Raw genomic sequence first — 25,677 nt, 5'->3', positions numbered from 1 at the left:
AGTGAGATTTTGTACAGGTGCAAGTGCCAGAGTGAGTGTATGCGCACACACACACACACACACACACACGATCTTCAGGAATATTTGCACAGGTGCATAAAGGAGACCCCTCCTTTGCCAAATATGGCAGCAGTCCTCTGTGAAGTGCACACCAGCATGCACAGATGAAGAGGGTTACCTCCTCTCCAGCAGGCTTCTACCAATAAAATGATTCTGCTTCATGCATTATTCATTTCAATACTCTCTCCTCTTCTTTTGAATGATTAACCTGGCTCTATCTCTGACCATTTTTGCTCACAGCTTTTTTGGTCAATATTGGAAAGCTGATGCCTTTCAGCCATTATAACTCCATCACAAGTCTGAGCTAACTTGCTTGGTTCATAGCAAATGCCAGAATTTGCCACTGCACCGCACAGGTCAAGAGACCGGCGTGATAAACAAGCCCCTCTCTTTCTTTTTGTTTGGACAAGGATTTATTCCGGAAAAGCCTTCACTCTGTCTTCCTTCCTGAGGTGTTTATTTACACTCGAGCTCCCACAAGCACCTAGCTTCTTTACAGTGTTTGTTTAAGTCATTTCTGTTGTTTTTGGATTTATTTATTTTTTAAAAATAAAGGTTTGGACAATGTTAGTTTGTTTCATGACCTATAAATATTTTTGGACAGGCAGCTGGGCAGACATCCTTCCTATTACTGTTGGTTGACCAATTAGGCAAAGGAAGCTGTTCATGCAGATGGTGTTTGCACCAAGTTTTAATGGTGTTACATTACAAATGAAGTGCAACAATGTATTTTATTCATATGTTGATTCTTCTTTTGTTTTCAATACAAACAGTAACATGTGATCGACCAAATGTGATAAATATTTAATACTGGGTATGTATAGTCACTTAATTTAGCAAGCAGCTCAATCAACAACATTTGTGCCACAAATAAGGGCAAGTGCACCCAAAGTTTATGGCAATTACAGATGTGATTTGACCAGTATGAGAAACGTCACGGGATTGTTGCAGACAGCGGTGTTAGATTTGTCTGTTCATCAGTCTCACAGCTCCATCCTCCTGATGTACGTGTGTGCTGGCAGTAGTCGTCCGGATGTTCAGGGTTGACTACGGAAAGGTTAATCAGGGTCAGAGCTCAGATCTTCTGGCCTTGTTCAGACCCAGCAAAGCATACAGCTCTCTGTTTTCACAATACAGCCTCACCAGCATTAGCACTGTGTCACCAGACAAGCCGTTGTGCATGTGTGCCTGTGTGCGGTGTGTGTGGTGTGTTTGTGCATTTGAAAGAGTTATAAGATGTAAGGATTTTCGGCATGCAAACGACACATTCACGTTTTCAGCCACATGAATTGGGCCCACACACATCTGAGGGCGATGAGTCTTATTATCCACCTCCTGTCTAAGGGGATATTTGGAGGAAGCACAGGCCAGTGGCTCTCTGCCTACTCATGCCTGTAAGTGACAAAACATAACTGGCCTACTCAGACTAACAATAAAATCGCTGTTTTGAACATGTGTTCACTTCCCCTCTTTTGACTCGCGCCTCTTTGATTGCTTGAACTCAGCCAGTACGGCGTGTTTATGAGCCTGGGCAGGCGCGGATGTAACATATAAAAAAATCAAAGAGGTAAAATTAAATTTTTAAGCAGCTGACCTCGACTAGCATGGCGATTTGTAGAGAAAAGTTAGCCATGCTTGGGAAACCGCCTTTTCTAACAAAAGCAAGTTTACAGGAGACCAGCAAAGACTCAACAAGAAAAGGCCGATATAAAAATCCCAGTGGAATACATCGGGCCGACTCCGCTGGCTCTGTCTGAGTCATGTTTCCTTAGGAGCATGATAATGTGACATCAAACAGTGTGATGTGCAACAGGAAGCCGTGGCCTCTATTGTGAGGCCTTTGTGAAGAGAAGGAGCCCTCAACCACCAGCGTGGGTGGCTCGTTCTTTCTTCTTATCGTACATGCCCATTTGGGAAGAAGTCGCGCAATGTTAAATTAAGTGTTTTATTTGTTAGAGAGAACTAAGGTAGAAATTTTGAACAAATGGGCTCTATAATGTCACTGTAAAGTGGAAAATCTGTGGCACATCAGACATGTGTGGAGTAGTTTCCCTGGATTTAGGCTCTTTATGCCTTTCATTTAGCATCAGTGGGCCAAGTGTGCTGATGTGAATGTTGAAATTAAAGTTAACTCAGCAGAACACAAAATTTCCTGCACAGGGCCACATTTCCTACCCCCTCTTGGCCAGCTTACTCTCACATCATGCAAAATAGAGAAGCAGATACGTCAGAGAGAAAACAAGTGGCCATTGGAGGGGGTTGGGGTGGGTGAGTGTTTGTTAAAAGCCTGTCTGTGTGTTTACTACAATCTAAAAATACTACCCTGATGGGTTTGCAGCAGGCACAGGGGGAATGGGGGTCATGCATGTGTGACTGTCGCCCCACTTCCAACAGCTGGAGGCTGGAAGTCTGGGTGTGGGTCTGTGCAACGCTGCTGGGGCGCGACAGGTGGACAAAGAGGCATGTGGTTTAGCGTGTGTACTGTACTTACAGTATGTCTGGCAAAGGGCGTGCTTGGACCCGAGCTTTCTACTGCAGTAGCTCTGGTTTAAAAGACCAGTCCCTCACAGAGCCCGTGTCTCTGGCTCTACCCTGACCTGAATGTTTCCATTTAGATCCCAGCTGAGCCAGCGCTGTAAATAAAAGTTAATGACTATATTGTTGGTGCTGATGTTAAAGATCTGGTACAAGTACTGTATTGGTCATTCACAGTGACAGTTTTCTCAATAGGCCCTTATTTTATGTGTGTGTGTGTGTGTGTGTGTGTGTGTGTGTGTGTGTGTGTGTTTGTGGTTCGATGGGTGGGTGGTTGTGTGCTTTTGTACTACATACTGAGTCCCAAAATATGCATTCTATTAGCATTTATGGGAAGTGGGGACATTTTGGTTGGTGTTCCCAACTTAAATGGACTGTTTGAGGATTAAGACATGGTTTTATGATTGAGGTTAGGATTGGGTTTAGGTTAGGGTCAGGGGGTTCGGTGGCAGGGTTAGGGTTTTGATAAGGAACTTAAAAGTCCTCACAAAGACAGAAGTACTAGGACGTTCATGTGCACACGCATGTGTGCATTGGAAGGTCAGCCTCACACGTGTCTTTCCCCGCGACTCGCCTTTACCCTGATGACAAGAGGCAATTGGCCTTCTCAAATGACACTGACTAGGTACTGTGAGGCAATTGTGCCCACACAGCTGTGCATCTTGATGTTACTCCCTCAGCTCTTTTTTCTGTATAGCTCAGAAGTATCCACTGACCTGCTGATTAAACAGGTTCCTGTTTGTGTTGGGACAATCAGATAAGGAAGAATGTGAGGGCTACAAACAAGGTAATGTCAGCAGCCAGCGCACTTCCCCTCGTCATTATTTGCATACCTGGGATGCTGAGAACAAACCAAAAGGCTGCACTGAGACAGGGTGGCTGAAAGAGAGCAACAATGAAGCAGTCAGTGTAGAGGAAGCACTTCTTTTGCACATTGTTGAGCTCCAGAAATATGTTTGAATCATATGTGACTGAAGCAAAACTTATTGAGAACTTAAGAAATTCAAGTCAGAAGGTCAAAGTCATAACACTTAACTTGCCAAAAGAGGAATAGTTCCATCGAGCCTTATCTGTTACTTGTTCTGTTTTGTCTGCGGAGCCTGGAGTCGGCATTGGTCTTCTGGGAAGAATGTAAGGCCATCGCGAACAACCGATGAAGAAATTATTACATTTTTGTTAGTAATCGTTATCAGTGGTACATGTCAAATAGTTGGCACATCTTAAGCTCCACCAGCAAAGAAAAGTTACTCTTCCCCCTGCAGTTTCCCTGGATGCGCCGAACACGGCTGTCTCTGGTCCATGCAGCTATCCTCCTCTGCTCCCCTCCAACATTTGCAGACAGCATCAAAGCATCACTCCTCAAAAAGCCAAACAAACGTCTGGGCTCGCCGCTAACACCACCTCTCCCGTTCACATCTTTGCTGACGGAGAACGGCACCATAACAAAAACAAGAGGCTGTGTGGGACAGGAAAATATGCTATATTTGGAAACAGACAAGAGGGCGACATGATGTCTCTTCCTAGTCTGCCTCTTGGAGCTTCAATGAGCTGTCTGGTCCAAGCCCCCCACCCCCCTACCCCCTCCCATGGGACAGGCCAGTTCTGCTCCGATGGAATAATAAGTCTTTCTTTTCCCGAATAATGGCTTTAATGCTGGTTAAAAGTAGAGACAGGGTTGGTTAGGGTCAGTCCGACTCCTGCTTCCGAGGATCAGCTGGCATACTGTGGGGGCCATGGCACCAGGCACTAGGCCACTGTCTGGACGGGACAGACAGCTGTTGGGGGAGGGGGGGGAGTGGATTCTCTGTATCTACCATACACACATTATCTGTATGTCCCACTGTACTCTGTGTGTGTTGTTAAATGTCTCACTGCTCGCTAAGAATCATTAATTGTGAGATTTTCAGTTTATTTCTAGACAAATGGGCCCATTATTGGTCTCCAGTATTGTGTGCTGCGGCTGTCCGGAGGACCTTTGTGCATCGGGTCTTCCCAATACTGAGAAAGTTATAATTCACCTAAATTCCCTGCTCCTCATATTTATTGGCCATGGGATGGAAGGGGGGGTTGAACATTAACCCCAGGAACATCCAACGAGGCCGCGACCAAGGTTCAAACGCACCATCTGCGTTGTTGAGGGCAAATTATTTCCTGCCTATAAGCCACTTTGCCATTGATACCCTTCTCAATAGTTGCCCTGAACCTTAGCCAACAGTGCTGGCACACCCCTTGTCATTTATAATATCAGGCTGACTGGCCTATTGATGAGCAGAACAAAGCCTCAGTGTGGCCGATCTACAGCAGTGTCTGGAGTAACATGGCACCTCCCTGGTGACTGATGATGCCACGCTGACTGCCACCACAGCCTGGCACAGAGGGGGGAGGGTTGGGAGCCGGATATTTGTGTGTTGGTAGGCATTTGGTGGTTGTGGCAGCTGGCGGTGAGAAGACAAGAGGGGCAGGGGGTTTCTACTTCATAAAGACTCCCCTGTGTGAGCCCAACGTGCGACCACGCCCTGGTTGCAGGCCGCTTCGCAGAGGTACACACACAGATGCATTCATGAACACACGCTTAAGTGCACGTTGCCCTTTTGTGTCCACACTATACACATATTAGGTGTATACCTATAAATGTATCATTTTTCTTAAAGAATTCTTTAATTTGCCCACATCCTGTTGACTCATCGCTGTCTAATGAGCAGTTTAGTCGCTCATGATGGGCAGAAAAGTGTAATCATAGTGTAAAAATCTCTTTTCATAGTTGTGATAAAAACGTACGACCCCTCACCTTTGTGTATCTTCGGGAGGGCCGCTGCGCCTGTTACAGGAGCAGCTCCAGCTGTCTCCGAAGACAAATGGTCCATCAGACAACTGCTAAATTCCCTCCACCTTTTCTTTCCACCCGGCCACTCCCTCTCTTCCTCCTCAGCCGCTCAGCGTGATTGCTTGACTTTATATGCTGAAAACCTGAATGTGGAAACCGTTTTGGACCGTAGTATTTATGATGGATTACTCCTGAAACTGTCCTTTGTGTTTAAAAACTCCATTCACACACACCATACATTTTTATGTGAAGTTTTAAACGCAAGACTCTTCAAAAATTACAAAAGAGGTCATCTATCTATGTTATATTAACATTAAGTACTCATTTTCACAGGAAATCCGATAAAACACATTCCTATAAATATTTAAATTTACATCCAAACATTTTTGTCCTATAAACCTATACAGCTTCAAGTCCCTGCAGCTTTGACATAATTCATCCCTTTTGTCTTGTTTATGCTGCACATTTATTCAGTTAGGTAACATTTCCCCAACGCTCACATCTCTCAACATGAAAAACACTAATGTGCCTCCAACATGACATCAAAGTCTTTCCCTCGCCCCGACGCTCTTTTATGGCTGCTTCAACTTATGGCCTTTTTTTTTTTCCTCTTCACGCAAAATGAATGACTGTCAGTGTTTCCCAAACCAAAATATGTGCACCAGCACCCTCAGACAAACAGATCTACAGGCTCTGCCTTCACGGTCCTCCAGTCTTGTCCAAGCAGAAGGATCTGTAAATCAAATTACAGGCCCGCGGTGTTTCGGGAGAAGGAGTGTGTGCCAAACAATGGAGAGATAAAATGCAGCAGGGGAAAGGGAGAAGGAGAAGAGGATGGGAGGAGTGGACACGGGGGGGATTGTACGTCCTCGTGAAAGTAGCCCTCAGAAACAAAAGCAGCTTTGAGTGTGCACCCACTCAGAAGAGAGATTAGCCGGTGCGCACACACACCCTCGACACACCACCACCATCAACACCACCCCTGCAGAAAAGAGCTTTGGCTGCAGTTTAGCGGCACGTGGCGCGGCCCTTGATGCTTATCATGTGCGTCAGGTGCTCTCGCCGCGTTTCCTGTTCTTTAAAACATAACCAGTGTTTCCTCCTTTTCCTTCCTCCTTCTTCTTCACTAAGTCCAAATCGAATCCATCTACGCCGCTGCCATCCAACCTTGCCCCTCATTTCGCCTGACTCGCTTTCTCTGCCCATCTCATGCTTTTGCAAGCACAAAGAACATATTGTATCTAGCAGCATTAAAGTGAATCCATTCTCCCTGGCAGTGGCTCGACCTGGCCTGGGCCCGCCTGAGCTCGGCTACCTCTGTTTTCCAGCTGGCACCAAGGTTGCCCCCAGAGCAGGTTTGTTGCAGGGTCGGTTTAAGACACATTCGTGTAGTGTGTCAGGCTGACGCTCCTATCATTTACTCGAGTTACAAAGCACAGTTCACCTCGTATTAGACACGAACGTGTGTACGCACTGAAGATTCCACTTTCTGCTTTCATTTCCCAAGTTAATAATTGTGGTACTCAATGCAGAAGTGGAAATAGAAGCTATAGAGCTTTCTTTTTTTTGTTCTTTCTTTACGCATCTGGATCCCACACCCCTCTGTAATTCAGACGCTCACACTCATGACCCCAAAGCCCATTCTAATCAATACAAACACTAAAATGAAATGCTTTGGTCTTTCCGAATAATCACAAACACACACACATTCATCAACATTTTTCTGAACACACAAAAATGTGCTAATAGTATAAGAATTTCTTTTCATGTTTCTGGGGTGTATTTGAATCACACCTGTGTTTGCTGTACCTAAATAATTCATCTGTGTGTGGATTTAAGCACAACTGTTTCCTGCCACAATAGGTCAGGTTCAGCTGAATTTTCGTACTCTCTTCAAATGGGTTTTTGATTGCAGTTCCGGTAAAGTGATAAGAACCCAGGCACCAAAATGGGTCACAGATGTTGGCGATTACCCGGATCCTTTGCTTTCAAGCTCCACGCAAAAAACATCCGAAATCAGAATCTGAGAACTCGCCTGTAGTTAAAAGAAGATATAACTATTCGTAAATGGCGTTCAGTAAATTCTGGCTGCTAAAGCTTGCCGTCGCAAAGACAAGGCCGTATTTCACAATGTGCACACAGTGCATCAACTCAGCCCAGCAGCTAAGTGGTAATGACACGAGTCAGTGACGAGGCTCGTAAATAGTTTTTATTGAATTAAGCATGATTGTGCTGGTGCATTGCATGTCATTTGCCTGATATTTCAACTTTTTAGATAGAAAAGTGGGGAAAGTAATAAATAAATGCAGCTTGTAATTTTATTTTTTACTCTATCGGACAATAGATGTAAACCTGGATGCGGGTCATACTTGGCAACTGCTGCCACTAACGGATGTGTTTATTGTTTTGAAAATGTCTTTATCAGTTTCATTTTCTGGGTGTGGTCCCAGCCTTTTTAATGATCTTGTTTTAATTTCACTCTGCCCCGTCCTTTTCTGTCCTCACCTCTGATCTGCCACAGTGATGATAATGATGACTACTGTGTAATTCTACACTGTAGCTGGGGCTCCAGAAGGGCTCGTGTTGCTTTATCTGTACTGGCCATTGTATTACAGGTGTGTGTGTGTGTGTGTGTGTGTGTGTGTGTGTGTGTGTGTGCCCAAATGTGTGTGTGCTGACCCAGTGCAGTTGAATAGAGAGTAATGATATTTACTGGTTAGTTTCAATTTAAAATTATTGTGTAAAGAGTGAACTTTTATATTTGGAAGCAGATAACTGTATGTTAGTGCAGTATTGTAATATATTATAAACCCATGTCATTATAAACCATGGAATTATAAACCAATTCCAGTAATGGCAAAAGACACGACACACAGGTTACTATCAGTGACCTGAGCAATTGTTCTCCCCTCACCTTATCGTTCTCTGTCAGTGCTGAGTCTCCATTGTTTCGTGGAATTGAGAGCATTTCAATGACAGGAATCCAGATTTTTTTTTTTTTAATAGCACAGTCTGGTCTGGCACGGATGCCAAGACATTCCTGGAGCTGGCGGTCTTTCCCTCTGGCAGACCTGCACACTCGGCTGTAGTCTTCTCTATTTTTAATCATCCTCTTTTTTCCCAAACCTTTAACTCTGCTCGCTGTACCTGTGAAGAGGGAAAATAAGGAAATTGAGTGAAATATGTTTCCAAGCATAGCTATGTTGTTGTTTGCCTTCGTGGTGTTCAAAGAAAGCCCATGACCCCAGCAATGAAGCCAGCTTTTTCAAGGCTTCCTGATTCTCCAACAGATGGCAGTGTGAATCCCTCTATCAGCTCGGGCCAGACGCTTGTTTCTACATGGTCATGGTGATTCAGACACCACTTCTCTTCTCTGACAGTATACAGAGAAAACTGCAAAACACATGTTTTCCTGTCGCTATAGTCACAGACTTTAGTCCAGATCCAAATGCTTATAAAACATCAGCTATTAGCTGGTCCCAAATAGCTCATATCACAAGTGTGCATCTTGGCTTAATACAATATGTCTAATCTTTACTGAAGCAAACCTTTTTTTTTCTGAGGCTTCTTCATATTTTCATTATTCTTATTCTGGTTTATTTCAACAATAAATAAAAGCGTGAATTTCTTTTAAATAAATTCTAAGTGTAAAAAAGAACAACAGTTTAATTAATCATTAATTATTAGGCAGGGCATAGATGAGTTAAATGCTGTGTGTGTACATGCTGCACATGTGTTTGTTGGCCTATTTGTAAATTTAGTTTTGTTGCAGTTGCATAAATACACTCGGGCTGCAACAAGAAGCTAGAAAACTGAGGGTGTGAGCAACAAGAACTGTGGGTTAAAATAATTGAATTGTTGTTTTTGTTCATTTGTTGAACTAACCGCAAATGACTTGATCGGTCACCATGATTCATCAGTGTTCGTTACACTTAGTTGTAATATTCTGATTCGCTGGGTCAGTCGGCTCTAAGGTAGCATGAAGCAACTGTTCTTGCAAGTACCCGACAAATTGGTTAGTTGACAGCTGTGGCCTTATTGGAGTTGAGGGAAACCCCTGCTGTCCAAGTGCTCCGAGCTTGTGACCACCCCATGTGCTGTCTGTGGTCAGATGGGGGTGAGGGACAGCTGGAACATCACCTGTCGCCATGTCACATGGATGTACACAACACAGGAGTGCTGTAGGCCAAATATGTCATCTAAAATAGACACACAACACCCAACAAACCTTACATGGTATGAAACACAACTTGTATATCTGGTTTAATAAAGACAGTCCTTAAATCATATCACAGATGATGCCACCACACCCCGTCCAGCACTAATTAATGACTTGAAATGTTAAAAACACATTTATGTTCATAAATCATTTCATAAAATTAAATCCTATAAACCTGCTCAATATAAGGGTTATAATATTAATATAAATTCTGCCCACACTTGCTTTGGGCTCGTACCTCTTGCTAAGTCTTAGGATGAAACCTGACGAGTCTGTGTGGCAGCAAGGCAGAATTCAGCTTTACACTCAGTTTTGCTGGGCTCGTCTGAGGAAGAGTTATAATAAATGAATTAAGATGACGCATCAGAATGATCACTTTCACTTCTACCTTTATGACTTTAAGATCACCCTGATGGAAAAACTGGTTCAGAAAATACAGACAATTATCAGCTGTTATTAAAAAAGTAATAATTATTATGGAATCAGAAATTGATATATATTTATGATTATAAAGATGTACAAAAACAGACCTTTTGGTGACCTCACCTCTTTCACCTATATCCAGGCCGTGTTAAGATACACTCTCAAACAAATCCAGCTCACAGTGACATATTCCTAACATGCTTTTACACATATTTGCCCATTCCTTTCCTCATCTGTCACCATTCATCTCTGGAAAACACACATATGCTGCCAGTAAATTAAAGTTGCGTATCCTTCCATCAGCTCACCGTTGGGCTCCCGCCGCACTCCTTTTAGACCGAGAACGGGAGGAATTCCTGATCCACTTTAAGCTCCAATGAGAATGTTGATAAGTCTGTAGATTACTGCCCAACATGTTTATGATAGCCTATTATTCTCAGAACGTCATCCAGGCCTAGCCCGTGCCTCGTCTACTTATGTAGGTCATGCACGCTTGCAGAGGAACAGGCTGGTGGAAGGAAAGAAAGGGCCTTGCAAATTTAGTAAACTCATGATGATACTATTAATCTTGATTGTCCGGTTCTCCTGAGGTTGGTCCAAAGACTCGTGATCAGCGCTGATTAAAGAGGCGAGTCGATCTGGTCGGTCTACCGTGAAATGAAATGACTCTTTCACTTCTGAGGCTGTGACTTGACAAGTGCTGTCTTTGTCTCTTCCTTGTTTTTGATAAGTCATTGTGTGAGACTTGAGTCCAAGAGCAATTTACCAGACGCTGTTCTGCCCTACAAAAAAAACCAAAAAACTATTCCAGCTGAAATTGTTTGCGATACGTCTGCTGCTTGTGTGCTTTTTGTGGTTCTGCGTCTGAGTGGATTTGCATGTCACCAGACAGTCAGTTGTCTGTTTAAATTTTACTTGGGTGGAGCCATTCATCAGTATTTGCGCCCTGGTTGGGCCGTCTGAGATCTCGGATGACACACCTGTGTTTACAGTGCTGAAGCATGTAAACAACTGCATCATCTGTGCGTGCGTGTGTCTGTCTGTCTGTCCCCCGACTTCAGGATCATACACAGTAACTTCCAGCCCATTCTAATGAGCGACTGTAGCCAGTGACTGTCAGGCAAGCATGTCATTAAGTCCCGCTCTGCACTGTCATTGGCAACTGGATTAAAGAGAAAGACAGTTATAAAACAAAACTGCATTCTTTGTTTATTCGTGTTCAGGGCCTTTATCTTGGAGGCATCCAGGTGACCTAACTTGTTTCTCTTGTTAACTCCAGGTACGTCAGATGGACAAGAAAATGGACTCTGTTCTGCGAATTCTGTTGGAACAGTTTCCGCCCAAGCCGGAGCTCACTTCTCAGCCTTCCATCCGGAGGGTGACCATCCAGAAGCGCATGGGCATCAGCATCGATGAGGGCCCGTGATGCCATTGGGTATGGTGGCATCGTTACTGTAGGACACTGAAAGGACTAGGAGTTCAGTCAGGGTGCACTCACACTGGGCCCCCCTGCCCTGCGCAGCGCAGAGCAACATTCTACCTCCTCCTAAACCCTTCCAACGACACGCAGCCACAGTTCTCTAGGCACCACTCTCCTTGCAAGATGAATATGGCTTTACAGCACCTTTCAGTCAATGTTTCTTTAAGGGATAACATGTTTACACTGTCAGCACAGTGGAGGACAACACATAACACGCCAGGTTTTAGTCAACAGACTCAGCACATTCACATTTGCGTTGGGCCGGTGTAAATCCTTTGCCAGCATTGCTGTTAAATAATGGTGAAGATCAATGGCTGCAATGATAATACATCATGTGCACATTATGCAGCATGCCTTGGCTGAAGGATGCCTTTTTCCAACCAGGCCAGAGCTCACAGTAGCATGCAGGGGTCACATAAGCCAGACTTTGGGAGGTCAAACGAGCTGGGGCACGGCATGGTTGCCTCGTGTGATAGCACCCTAAGATAATCTACCCCCCTGTAATGGGAGGTACAGGTCCAAATTATAGATGGGCATTGTCTTCCACTATTGCTCATTCTCTTCCATTTCTTCCATGTTCGATTGCTGGGGAGAGTAAAGCCTTTATTGTCGATTTGGTTCAGGAGGGACGAGTAACCTAGAGCATCGTGTTTTTATCCCTCTCATGGATCTTTTTTCCCATGTAAATGAAGCTGTAGTATTTGCATTAGCATTGTGGGCTCTCTGTCTTCCTCAAATGCATACAACCATTTTATCGTGGCATGAATTTACATCACTAGGCTCAGATAATCTTAATTCAAGTATAGCCCGTCACTTAGTGGCATTCCTTTACTCCAAATATTATTACAAAGCTAACTATCTCGGTAATGAAGTGGTAATAGAATCAAAGCCCTCATGTTCCCCAAAGACGCAAAGAAAAACCCAGTCCTGCCATGCCTAAGGCATTCCTCAAGTACCTCTGATTATCTTGGCAGCATCCACCCTCAGTACTCACAGTTATTTCCATAGCTACATATCCATCCACCCTAACTGTACTCTGCCTGCAGCGGTTGTTTATTAATAGTGATCAAATGACACGGGGAGGGAAGGGTAGATTATCCATTGACTTTGCCCTGTTTTTGAGACCCGAAGCATAGAGTCAAAAATGGATAATATGTCTGGGGGGACTGGTTACCATAGTGCTGATGGACAGCCGTGTCAAAGCTAACAGGAATAGCCAAACCCTTGTGACATGATCCACTGGCCTGCAGACTAACATTATGGCATGATCTCTGTGTTTTCCAAAGCGTCCACTGATAGACCTAAAGTATACTTTTAAAAAAACCCAAAAAAAACCCACCACTCCTACCATCAATGGGACCCCGGCTTAAGGCCCTCTATTAGCGTCTTAAAGGGGCTCCCACCTCTGCAGGCAATTTGAAACAAATTTGCCCCATTTAAACTCTGATTGTTTTCCTCTCCAGGGCTAATTAGATTCTGGGTTATTTAGGGAAGGAGAGATTTGCTCACAGTGTGCACGTAATGACAAGAAACACTCGAAAATGTGCAGTATTTAAACTAAGAGCTATGAAGAACTCGCATGCTAATTCGGTCTGAAATGTTTAGAAATCACCAGCTGCCGCTGAGAGCGTGTGTTTAAAATACAAAGATAACACACTAACTTGGTTCACTTGCTTATAGTATTCATCTGTCAGGATGCTGAGGGAAGTAGGAAATAGAAAATAACTCAGCTATGTTGCTACTGTATGGAAGGCTTCCATTAATAATGCATGTACATTCCTAAAAAGATATACAAGTAATAACAATGAAAAGAAGAAAGCGGAAAGGCTTACTTTCATCATTAGTGTTTGTTATCATTTTTTGTGATGGAAAATAGATATTACCATTTATAATACTCAAAGGGGCTGTAATCTAAAGAAATTGTAATTTAAGTGATGGACTTTGATGCACATATTTGTCTATCAGTTCTCTTGTACAGTTTTGTAAGATCTGTAAATAAAGAAGTTGCCTTACTGTATTTATAATGATTGTCAAAGATCAACAAATAGGCTAGGATATGAAGTGGCGGGCAATGTGGCAAAAGGGTATCCTGTTATACAGATGAACGTGTTGTAGATGATATTCACCCTGTTAACCGTAGTCCTGCTGTAAAAAATAAACTTTCATTTCATTACCCGCTGGCTCGCCTTCTTGAATTGGGTGAAACTTGATTATCAGCTCCTCTATTTCATAATTTGCTTTGGTTGGAAACTGTGTCCTACAGATTTTCATTTCATTCCATTTTCTTTTAAAAATTTCCATCTGAACTGGGTCAACATTTCCGTGCAATTTAAAAGTCCTTAACTATGCATTTTAGGTTTTGTTCAACACTACAATCACCTCATTGGGAGAGAGGAAAGAAAAAAAATAACCATGTTCCCTTCACCTACTTTGAACCTCGGTATTCCATAACCCACTGAACAAGTCAAGGAAATGGAAAAAGAGAATATGTCTTGTATTACAACTCAATTATATTTTCCCTCAAATGCCAAAAAATGCTGGGGATGTCCCAAGATCAGCACAGGCTAGCGCTCAGAGATTCAGTGGGAGGGGCCTCGGAAGAAAGTGGGAGAAGAGCTGGAACATAAATGAGCTTAAGAAGAGTGCAAAGAGAAGGGCAAAGGCATTTTCAATTATTCAGAGAGCCTATAAGGGCCAGACGACTGCAGAGCGCTGCCTTTTCACTTCCTCTGGTTTGCATCACCGTTGGGGGAATTTGGCGAGTTGAGAAACAAGGAGCAAGAGACCCTGTGGCTCCCTCCGTCTGCACGGGCCACCGAGTGTCACCCTGTGTTCCTCTTTCATCTCTAGCCTCGACAGAAGGAAGAGAGGGAGACCTCCACTTCAAACGGCAGTTTGATCTCAGAAGTACACAGAGAAGAGGACTGGATCAGAGGAAGTAGTTAAAAGAGGACTATAAGGGACGCACTGTCAAAGAACATAGAAAGTGAAATCTGTGTGGAGGAGGAACTCATGCTGTCATAAAAGGCTGTCAATCAACTGTGGAGGCTTTGATCTTTGCACCTGAAAAAAGAACATGGTTGGACCATGCAGAAGTAAAGGGGGGGGGGGGGGGGGGGATTGCATCACAGGCACTTAGACATATTGTTACATCTGTTGGTAAAAATGTTAAAATATCCTGAATTTGGTTGTATTCTGACAAAATGCAATATCGTCACAGCAGTTGTTAAAAAAAAAAAGATTACCCAAATTGATTACCCAACAGGTTTAAGGGCATCTTTCCAGAGTATAAAGGGTTAAATTCTAGAATCTATAGATGTAGTCCTTCCTTATTTAAACATAATCCTCAAAAAACTACAAGCCAAAATCTTTTCCTCTGCCCCTGTAGATTCTTGCCTCACAGTTCTAGCGCACAAAAAAAAGTCACATCAAATCCAAAAATAAATTGGAACAGTCACAGCGGCTCAGCTGGGAGGCCGTGGTTGGCGGGTGGTGCTTGTCGGGCTGTATACAGTCAGGACTGCCCACCACAGGGGGGCTTGGAAGCCACCTGTCTGCAGAGGGGCCCGGGCATGTAGAGGCCCAGCAGTTCTATATGAAAGCAGATATGAGCCAACAGGTGTGTGCACATGTGTTTGTGTTTTTACTGTGTCAACCAAGATTTGAAAAGATGTGTCAGAAGCAGCTGATGCCGGCGACTCAGGAGTCGTCTCAAAATAGTCAAGGTCAGCAGTTGCCATGAGGACAGTTGCTGCCTCCTCCCCGTGTCTTTAACACAAAATATTGAATATGGGCAATGCTGCTGCTGCAATACTAAGTTATGTACAGCTCTTATTTCCACTATTATTGCGGATAAAACGAGGGGAAAGAGTTCAATTACCATCTGGGGTGGTATTTGACTGGAGATGAAAGTCTGGAATTAGGAATGCTTATGGGATAGTAGGAAGAGCAAGAGGACATAAACAAAAGAAAAGGTCAACCGAGTAAAGTAAAATCAGAGACAAACGTTCCCAAAAATGTTTATTGTCCCCAATATTGACTCACAATGTCAGCATCTTCACTTGCTTAAATATGGAACAAGAATGTCTTTATTTTTTTTTTTAAATCTGGGATGAATTTATGTTGATTTCCTGAATTTTGGTAAAAAGCCATATACTGTGTTAAAATCCCCTAAATTTAAAACAAATGCAGTTGTACTACAAGGACAATTTTTCTAAAACTGGTCCTTTAATCTAAAAAGGTCTGCTAACTTACACTGACTGATGCACTAAGATACATCTGTGATATCATTGAAGTCATACCAATATATCTCAATCAGGATGAAAAAATGGGATATTGATACAGCAAACAGCACCTCCTTAAGTCAACGTTAACGCTCCTGTTTCAGGTTTTTAAAGTTCCTCATATTTTAAGATCTTCAGGGCTTTGCAGCTATTTACCCAAACCTAGAAAACGTCATTTTATGTAGCTGCTCACAAAAGCAACAGATACAGTACGCCCTCTTACCCTCTCCCTTTCTGGTCCAAGCAGGGCGACATCACCCCATGGGATAATAAATCAACCACAGGTCAGGAGGTTAGACTGACCCCCCATGACCTTTAGCCTTACGAGCTTTCCCTCAGCCATATGTCTGTGGTGCGCAGTGGTGCACCCCTCCCTGGGACCAGAGGGAAGCCGTGCAGCCAAGAACAACAGCAGAAACCGTTTGCATCCAAAGATCCATCCGAGCTGCTCAGTTTCACATTGTGGGTTCAGCCAGCAACAGACACCCCTCCCAGGGCCGGTTATGCTAACTGGTGGTGCTGCTGCTAATGTGTCGTTACGGTTTTTTGCAGCATTTAGTGGGGTTTTAAGAGGGCTATGAGGTGCCACGGGGGTGTAAGGAGAGCTGATTGGGGGCTGGCTTGTAAGTCATATTATTGGGTGCTTTTCTGCCAGACAGGGAAAACATTCCTGGCAAGAAACTGGAAGGACTTCAGTGGTGTGCTGGGGTTTGGCTCGCCGAGGCAGAATGTTAGGTATGGTAGACAGCTGCACCACAGGGCTACTGTAAGAGGAAGAGGGTGGCGATTTCAAAACAATATGTGATATTCTAAACAATCACAGAATGTCTGTCTGGTGTTATGTTTCAGTTTGTAACAGCAGTCACAAAAGTGACCAAAGGTTCATGAAAACAAAGCCCGAGGATTAAACTGAAAGCCTGTCAAATACAGTTTCACTAATTCCTTTGAATTGCACCATTACTGAAGCTTTTTGGCACAGAGCAGGACGAGTCGTTGAATTCCACACGTATGAAATGAACTGAACTCATATCCTTTGTGTTTAAAAAGGAAAAAGGTGTTGCGCCGAAAACACACCACAAAAAAAAAAAAAAAACTCCCATCATTGCACAGCCCAGCATCCTTTCCCCGCATCACCTCTTGTCCTGTGCATGTGGGCGTCCGTGTGGGCGTGGCCTGATGAACCTGATGTCTTTAAGGCACGAAGGCATGATGCCAGGGCTTGCCCCACAAACAGACGCAACACATCTCCTGAGCACACTCACACTTTTATTGGGTTTTCAAAATAGGACATTTTTTTGGAGATATCCCAAATGCACCATAACTGTATGTCCAGAACAATGAGCTTAGATCCCTAAAAAAAATCTTTACTGTACAACACTGAGACTGAGGAGGCAGCACTAAAAATAAAAAAAGAAAAAGAAATAGAAGACTTAAACACACACACGCACGCACGCACGCACACACACACACACACACACACACACACACACACACACACACACTCGATTAATATCCTTGTGAAATCTGGATCACTTTGTGAAAGGCGGAAAATTGACAGTCTATATTTTTTATACTGTAAAAATAAATAAATATATATTTTTCTGATTATGATCGACCAACTCGTGTGCATGTGATGTACTTAAATGTGTATGTTGCAGTCGGTGTTGTAAGGTGTATTTTAGATGCCTGGAATTGTTGCCACAGAAACTTGTGCAATTCTTACCAAAAGTTGCATCACATGAAAATATTTTGCGTCAAATTCACTTCATATCCTAACACCCATCCCATCCTCATCATCACCGCCTGTGCAGAGACGTTCTGCTGGATGGCACAAGGTTCAGATGAAAAAAAAAAAAAATCCCTGTAACATCTTTGATTTTTATTTTCAAGGTGATTTTGTGACAGATATAAAAATCTGTGCCTCCTTCGAGTGTTTAGAATGATATGGTGAAATTACACAAATTCAAGTGTATTGACTGTTTGGGCTTCGGCTTCTCCGCCAAAAGCATCTAAATGCATCCACGGACATTCCTGAAAGGATTACTGGACCCAGGTACTATCCACCGATCAGGCAGGAGCGAACGACACTGACCAGCAGGGAGAGAGGAGCGAGAGGGAGGAGTGTGTGACACAGCCTGCTTGTTTCCACGTCTTGTACTGCGTGCTTGAGCAGATTTGCATTGATAAAAGATAAAAGCTCTTTGATGGGCTGCAGGTGTGCTACTTTGAGCACCCCCCCAACACACACACACACACACGCCCACACACACACACACACACAAGCTGATACACATCTGTCATTTGATGCTCTGCAGCATCTCCTCCGCTCTGCCTCTCCCATCACTGCATTCGAGGTCCGAGTATTTTCCCTGTATTGATCCAGCTCCCCTGGCTGATTGAATCCCACCGAGGTGTCCAAAAATTCACGCTCACCGCCCCCGCACCACCACCGCAGGCATTCCAGGCAGGCAAAGACAAAGGCCATGCAAAAATAAATAAATAAATAAACAAGAAAAAAAAATCCCCCAAAAAAATATGGTCTAGATGCAAAATGTCCTGCTGGAGAGAGAAAGTAAAGAGGGAGGGAAAAAGAGGGAATGACGGATTTTTATTTGGTGTGCACTTGATTTCCCCTCATTGAGAGCCCAGCGTGCCAAAGGAATAGCTTGGTGACGTGGGTTGTGGTCTGGGCAGGAAACATGGAGAGGAACTTGTGACTTTATATTAAGTGCAGGGGCGGTTAACAGGAAAAGATAACCTGCGTTTGTTGGTTTAGTGACCAAGTGTGAATTCGCGGCACATGTGAGATTCTGGGGAGAGGACCGGGCCGGCGATGCCGTCCACGTCTGGGCCAGGCTGACACTGCTATTTCCTCAAGTTCTGTGGTTTTGTTTGGGTTGCTGTGATCGAGGGCCAGTTTACGGGAATGCTTTCTGGGGATGTTCCGGCTGCAGCAGAAAAGGTGTTGATTATGCAAGGAGAGCTGGTGTTGCATCAGAGCGGTCACACGCAGCAGTGGCAGGACTGACCTCTGGAATAATTGCCCTTCTGTGCCTGTATGGATGCCTTTTACACTGCATGTCAGGCCGACTGTTTACTTTCAGCACACGCTCTCTGTCATTGTGGAGGGTTAAAGGAATTTACACATAGTGCAGAAGTGAAGGGGAGAAAACTGAGAGATGATGGAGTTACTTCTGTCAGGGGTTAAAGGTTCAAATGCAGCACAAAAAAAATAAAACCCGATAAAATCGGACTGCACACTGACTTGCTTGTGTGGACTCCATTAAATCAGTGTGTTGTATAAACAAAACATTTTGTAGCCACAAAAGTGTCTGTGTGTGTGTGTGTGTGTGTGTGTGTGTGTGTGTAAGCCAGTCAGGTGAAATTATGAAATTATATGTTTTGATGCCAGATAGATAAAAAAAATCAAAACAATAAAATCCCTTGCTGTTGTTTTGGTTAATATTTTTTACTGCATATATAAATGCACTAATCACACAGACACACACACAGACAGACACACACACACACACCCATACCCAGTCTTTGCTATGGTTCTGTATATAATTAAATTGCATATGTTGCCTTATATGCATTGCATGTCCTGCCATATCAACCGTTTTGCAGGTAGAACAGCAAGCAACACTTTTTCAGCAAGCATGTTTAATTTAAAAAAAAATTATAATAATTATTCATAAAAAATTGGACTTGATCAATTAAAATAAATAATAAATCCCTACAATAAATACAACATTTTAATCTCACCTGAACTCATATTTTTTTTATTTTCTCAAATTGCACTCATGCTTTTCTCAGTTCACACACACACACACACACACACACACACACACACACACACACACTGACTTTCACTTATTCTGCCTCCGTCCAATCAATCAGCCGATCAGACAGACACCTGGTCAGCCTTCAGTCAAAAAGTCAGCCATCTAGTGATGCAGTCAGTCAGATATCTAGTCATTCAATCAGGCTGTAAGTCAGTCAGTCAGTCCGCCTGTTGTTTGGGCAGGGTGGAGGCTCATAGACGGGCTCTTTGTCTGGGCAGAGAAGCCCCAGACACAACAGTGACCAGCCCCGGCCCCTCACAATGGCTCTACACACAAAGACCCACACAGTGGGACAATGGGCTGGACTCAGAGTGGGGGTGGACGACTGAACTGAGGTTACCCACCTGCACACTTCAGGACTCCCCACTAACCTCACCATACACACACACACACACACACACACACCCTATAAAGTGCTGCTGCAGGTGCCTTCCTGTGTCTGTGACACAAGCAGGAAGTAGTGCAGTGAAAGCTTTCATTAGGGTTCTGCAGCAAATGATGCATCATAATAGAAAGCCAGATACATGTGTCACCAAATGTGTCCCGGTCAAAGGTCACCAGCAATAGATCAGGGCTGTGCTTACACCACCAATGAAACAAAATGAAATAAATTCAAATAAAACAAAAACAGGGGCTTTTAATTACAGTGACTAAACCATTGTGTCTAATTTACTAGATGGTGAAACCTTTAGTAATAAAACAGATGTCACATAAACACATCTAAAATATATTTTAATAAATATATTTAAAAAGTGAAAGATCGTTGTTAAATTCCCCATCATATATTCACAGTAAATAGCAGGTAGCCTGCAAAAATACACTGCTTGAGATAAATGCACAAACACACACACACACACACACACACACACACACACACACAGACACAGACACCACTAACTATAGCACGTCCTCCCAAAACATGAATATATAAAACTGAGGGGAAATAATTGAATCAGCAATAAGCTTCATGACATCTAGAGATGACAAGACTCATAAAATAAAATGACTAGGCTTTTTTCATTTTCAACACATTTGTTTGCACGCGCACTTTCCCACAGAGCACACGCAGACACACACCTAGACACACACACAAAGGCAGGGATATTAAATGATGGAATTATTATTGGAGTTGCAGTATTTTACCTTCCAGTTGCAGAGGATCGTATTCTGAGCTCTAAGCGCTTACATTTTTTCCTGCCTGCACGTCATTGGTTGCAACAAGTGGTCTGCTTTTCCCTCTCTCGATCTGATTGGATGATTGAAGTGTCCATCATCAGCCCGCTGAAAGGCTGGTGGACTCACGCAGGGAGTGTCACTGCGTTATTCCCACATTCTTCCATGCATATAAATCAAGAGATGCTGCAGATGCGCGGCCGCGCTTCCGGCTTTGAGATGCCCAAAAAGAGCAAGAAAAACTTGGATTGGTGGAACAAACAGCACCCCTGAGTCAGATTTCATTTAATCTTTTAATTGATTGCAACACATTTTATAACCACACATTACAAAATGCACAACAAATATTTTATCAGGCTCAGTTTGCAACCTTATTGATAAGAAAAAAAAAAACACCTACCAAAATAATGTTTTAAAAAAAAATAATTATAAAGTAAATGCCACTTTGGATAACCGTAATCAAATACCAATTTTATTCTACATTAAAAAAAAAAAAAACTTGACATAAATAAGTTAGTATAATTTCTCAGTGTCTTTTTTTGTTGTTTTTGTCCATTTTTATTTTTTTTTTTACAAAATTATGTACATAGGTACATTGCAAAGATTTACACAAATACACAGGCATGGTGACTGCATTACTGACACAAGATGGTTTCTCTCCACCCGGGTGCACTGGTCTCTGAAGATAGCCCACAGTTTTAGGCAAATACAGACGCACGCCTCTGCATCCTCAGCAGGCTAACAAACACGCAACTGCTTTGAGTCGAGGTCATCACAAAGTAACACGATGTGAAGTCATTCGGGGGAGCATGGGCTGGGGGGGGGGGGCTGAACTGAAGCAACCAGGTTATTTGGTATTGTTGGGACATTCAACCACCTTCAGAACAAAAGAAAAACTCTGTATATCAAGGCTGGAGAAGAAAGTCAAAGAGGATGGCTTTACAACACAACCTGTGCAGTGTGCATGGTCTTTGTCCTTCAATATCCGAGTACCTCACACCTTCAGAAAATTAAAAAAAAAGACACCCAAACCACACCATTACAGAGAGGGTGAGGTGTGCAGGACAACAGGGGAAATGAGGAATATTCCAGGACTAAACAGAAGTTAAATGCACCTATCTGAATAAATACGGGGTGATTAATCCTCTGATTAATTTTTAAGTTTGCTCTGGGTTAATTTACGGGGTACAGTCATCTACGTTTCAAATCTGGGTTTGGTGACACTTTCTGTAATGAAAAGGGGCGACACCTGCACCGTTCTTCACTGCTGGGCTGGGAAGATGACGGAGTGAAGACACACTGTTGAGAAACTGTAAAGGAGTCATGGTTCTGTTTTTGAAGGGAACAAAAGCAGGGACTGTGCCAGTCACACTCTAGCTTCCAGGGAACTTGAATAAACCAATGCAACAGCATTTTGGAAACATCAAACTACACTGCAATTCAAGTCAAATAAAAAATAATTCACACTTTTTTTTTTTTACATAAAGGATTTGTGTTCAAATCAATGTTTTTATCATGTGCTACATTTGGAGGAAAATATAATATATGTATATTTATTTACACACAGGTAGTAAAAAAAAAAAGGAGCAAAAAAGGAAATCAAACCTAATTGCACACTGCTACATCCACTGCTTTTAGAGGCAGTAACTTTTTTAATTGAGTGCCACAACTTTAGTGTTTCTATTCAGTGCTTCAACAGCGTCCTCCCCCGTCGTCAGGAGAGTTGATATGTTTCTGGTGCCATGTAGTTCCTCTTCAAAAGAAAAGAAAAAGAGGAGAGGAAAAAAAAGAAAAAAGAAAAGCCAACACTGAGGTTTCGTCTTCGGCTCTGTGGGGGTGAAAAAAAGGGCCACATTAGAGGATTGACTTGATCATCTAAAATCATCTGATGTCAAACACGACTTTGTGCTGCAATTAGTGGATCAAGTGCTGCTTCTCTGCACTGACAGCTGCTGCACCCATGTGGCACCTTAGCCCACTCAAACCAAAGTGTAAGAAACTGCTTTTAATAGATGAGAAATTATTAAAAGTTATGCAACTTTGCAAAATTAAAAATGAAAAAAAAAAGAAAAGAAAAACAATCCAACAATACTGCAGCTTTCGCGCTAAAATACTTCTTTAATCTCTTGCTTTCACCAATCCCACCCCCCCTCCCAAGACTTCAGGCTTCGTGGGCTCACCGCAGAGACGGACGGGTGTGTTGTAACAGTGCAAAGTGACACAGGCACGCACGCACGCACGCGCACGCACGCACACACACGGACCAGCCCCTTCCCGTCCCTGCTCTGCTCAGCCGAGGGCAGTGGCTGCTGACGTGTTACTACTACACTGTTGTGCAGCACTTGTTTACACTTTAGTCGGAAACTCGGGCTCGTCCTTGCAGACAGAGGTTGTAGTAAAAAAAAAAAAAAAAAAAAGTTCGGCCACGTTTCTTCTGTTTTCACTCCTCTCACGATCGAAAGAGCACAAATAGAAACGAGGCTTCCAGCTGCGACCGACACTTTTACTCCCACCGCTGCTCACCAAATGACTGACAGCACTTCTGAAATGCACAATCGCGTGTTTTTGTTTTTGTCAAAGCTGCAGACATATTTGAAGCAGACATTTAATCCGAACCAAAAGCTAAAAAAACCAAAAAAAAAAACCCAACAAAACAACAACTCAAAAGCAGCTGCGAACGCTACAGATCTACGACGCACAATGCTGAAATCTAAAATAATTCCTTACCATTTTCTCCTCTCACGTTTGCCTCTTGGGACTTTTCTTTCTGGGTGTGTGTTCTGCAGACTGGCTTAGGCTTGGACAAATAACCTCATCTGTGCTGGTGTGCGACCTCTTATTTTGGGCCGAGGGGTCTGCAAAAGTAAAGTTTGGCGTGAGTTTTTTAAAAAAAAAAAAAAAAAAAGAAAAGAAAAACTGCGACTTCGGAACTGTCCCGACTCTAAATCAAGCAGCAACATTGGCCATTAGCAGTGATTTCTGATGCATTTCAGCTGAGGCTCGTCCTCGCTGCCAGAGACGGTGCAATCAGCCCCAGTCTGGCTACCTGTTACGCTGAAACGCACCACGGGGAAAATGTGGGGTTATTGTCATACTAATGGAGTACCGTGGCATGCAGGTCTCTTCCTCTGCCCGGGACACTGCTCCGTGCACTCCATCTGACCGTCGGACCTGTCGCCGTCTTCGCACGGAGCCACAACACAGTTATGATTCCCATTTAGATCCACATTGTTATTCCCAGCAGGGCAGACGCCCTTCTCTCTCCGCGTCTGGGCGCAGTAGAAATTCGGGACGTCTTTGCAATCCACTAATTCCCAGTCGAACCTGCTGTTGGGCAGCGGCGTGTCATTGGCAAAGTCGAAGCCCCACTTGGCGGAGGCATCCTTCTCCATCTCCTGCATGTGTCTCTTAAAATCCCTCTTTAACTTTTCGTGATCCACCGAGCCGAAGAGGTTTCTGCAAGCGGACGGTTTCGGGTGATCCGGCACTCGGGGATCCGTCCTCTCCAGCGTCGGGCTCCCGTTTGATAGTCGAACATCTGACATTTTCCTCCCGAAGAAAAAACAATTTTTGTCAAGCAGCCGAGAGCGTCCAGTTTTCCACTCGAAAAAAAAAAACACCCCACAGAGCTTAAAAACAACGGGCAACCTTATTTCCTGAGCAGAATCCAAAAACAAGCGCAGGACGCCTTATGCCATGCATACGCCGAGCCGGAGACGGTAACGGTCGCGGTGTTACGTAGCCCCCAGAAGTCTCCGCGAATCATGAAAACAAAGTGCACAGGAACTGGAATCGCTCTGTCAATTCGGTCCGCAGTGAGAGAAACAGCAGGCAAACCTCCCCACAGCACCCAATATGGCGATTGACTGTGGATTGAGAGTGGAGCTCGACTAGGGGGAGGGAAAAATGATTGACACGCCAAGATATTTAAATGCGTAAACGGGCGCTGATTGGTCAGATCCGCTAAGCCCGCCCCCTCTCTTAAAGTGGCCGCGGAGCTGCAGCAGGTTTGCGCTCACGCAGCGCGTCTGATCAATAACAACGGCTGGAAATTAAAATCACTAACACATCTGTATGCAATTTTCAACACCAGGATGTTTGATTTTGAATTCTGCAAATAGAAATCTTCAAGCATGCAACCAGAGCACTACATTTTTTGCTGTTGGTAGGGAAACTGCTGACAGGATTAAATACAAAAAAAATGCCACATTTTTACACAAGTGTAAAAACACAAGTGTAAAAAGGGGTAAATAAAATGCAGTAAATTAAACATATATTTTTTAATGCAACTAATATAACAGACCACGCACCAAAATTATTGTGAAAATTAGGGGAAGATAATCTTTGATTTTTTTCACCTCCATCATATACCCCATAGTATCAAAGCATTTGACCAAAAACGTGAACATTTTAAAAACTATTACGGGTTCAAGAATCAGATTTCTGTGAACCATCACATACAACCATCACCAAGTTTGTGGAGGTAAAGCAATTTCTGTGAATGTATCTTTATACCTAAAGGCTAGAAAGCCAAGGTCAACAAATGCTCAGATCCTGTCCTCAGTTTAAAAATAGGCATTAAAAATAGAATAATGAGAATAACACTACGACTGCAGAAATAAATATATAAATTAAATAAATACAAATCTCTAAAAGAAAGGAGTAAAGCACCGACCAATAAAAGTCCCAGAAGCTAACAGTGAGGATATAGCTATTTACACTTTGAGCCTTTAAGAAAAAAATATATACTAAAACATTTATTTTTGATAAGTATCACAGTAAAATAAATGTAATTTTATAAGGTCTAAAAATTCTACTACCAACCAAAATGTGTG

General features: G+C 43.2%; 2 protein-coding genes and 1 long non-coding RNA gene across 7 annotated transcripts in view; 1 reads left to right on the top strand and 2 right to left on the bottom strand.

Moving 5' to 3' along the window:
• kcnq1.2 (potassium voltage-gated channel, KQT-like subfamily, member 1.2) overlaps window positions 1-13,714 on the top strand; it is a 104,178-nt gene extending 90,464 nt beyond the window's left edge. For both annotated transcript variants that reach the window (XM_057052846.1, XM_057052845.1), the window contains one exon: window positions 11,341-13,714. In XM_057052846.1, the coding sequence (XP_056908826.1) occupies window positions 11,341-11,487 (147 nt within the window). In that variant the 3' untranslated portion in view covers window positions 11,488-13,714. The remainder of the gene's footprint in view (window positions 1-11,340) is intronic.
• Window positions 728-20,931, bottom strand: LOC130536726 (uncharacterized). 4 transcript variants are annotated; one of them, XR_008953450.1, is made up of 5 exons: window positions 20,813-20,931; window positions 9,877-9,963; window positions 9,424-9,618; window positions 8,334-8,566; window positions 728-1,107 (listed from the first exon to the last, which is right to left on the bottom strand). It is a non-coding gene; the product is annotated as an uncharacterized LOC130536726 (long non-coding RNA). The 4 variants fall into 4 exon arrangements; XR_008953451.1 differs by lacking the exon at window positions 20,813-20,931 and adding an exon at window positions 10,370-11,474; XR_008953453.1 differs by lacking the exon at window positions 20,813-20,931 and adding an exon at window positions 10,169-10,361.
• Window positions 20,932-21,121: 190 nt separating this feature from the next.
• On the bottom strand, window positions 21,122-24,746 carry cdkn1bb (cyclin dependent kinase inhibitor 1Bb). The gene is made up of 3 exons (XM_057052865.1): window positions 23,949-24,746; window positions 23,570-23,697; window positions 21,122-22,670 (listed from the first exon to the last, which is right to left on the bottom strand). The coding sequence occupies exons 1-2, from the start codon at window positions 24,385-24,387 to the stop codon at window positions 23,582-23,584; spliced, it is 555 nt and encodes a 184-aa protein (XP_056908845.1). The 5' UTR covers window positions 24,388-24,746; the 3' UTR covers window positions 21,122-22,670; window positions 23,570-23,581.
• Window positions 24,747-25,677: the final 931 nt, after the last annotated feature.

This window comes from Takifugu flavidus, chromosome 13, assembly GCF_003711565.1.
Source record: "Takifugu flavidus isolate HTHZ2018 chromosome 13, ASM371156v2, whole genome shotgun sequence".
NCBI classification, from domain to species: domain Eukaryota; kingdom Metazoa; phylum Chordata; class Actinopteri; order Tetraodontiformes; family Tetraodontidae; genus Takifugu; species Takifugu flavidus.
The sequence above is the reverse complement of the archived record's forward strand: the minus strand, read 5'-3'. Positions and strand labels throughout refer to the sequence as shown.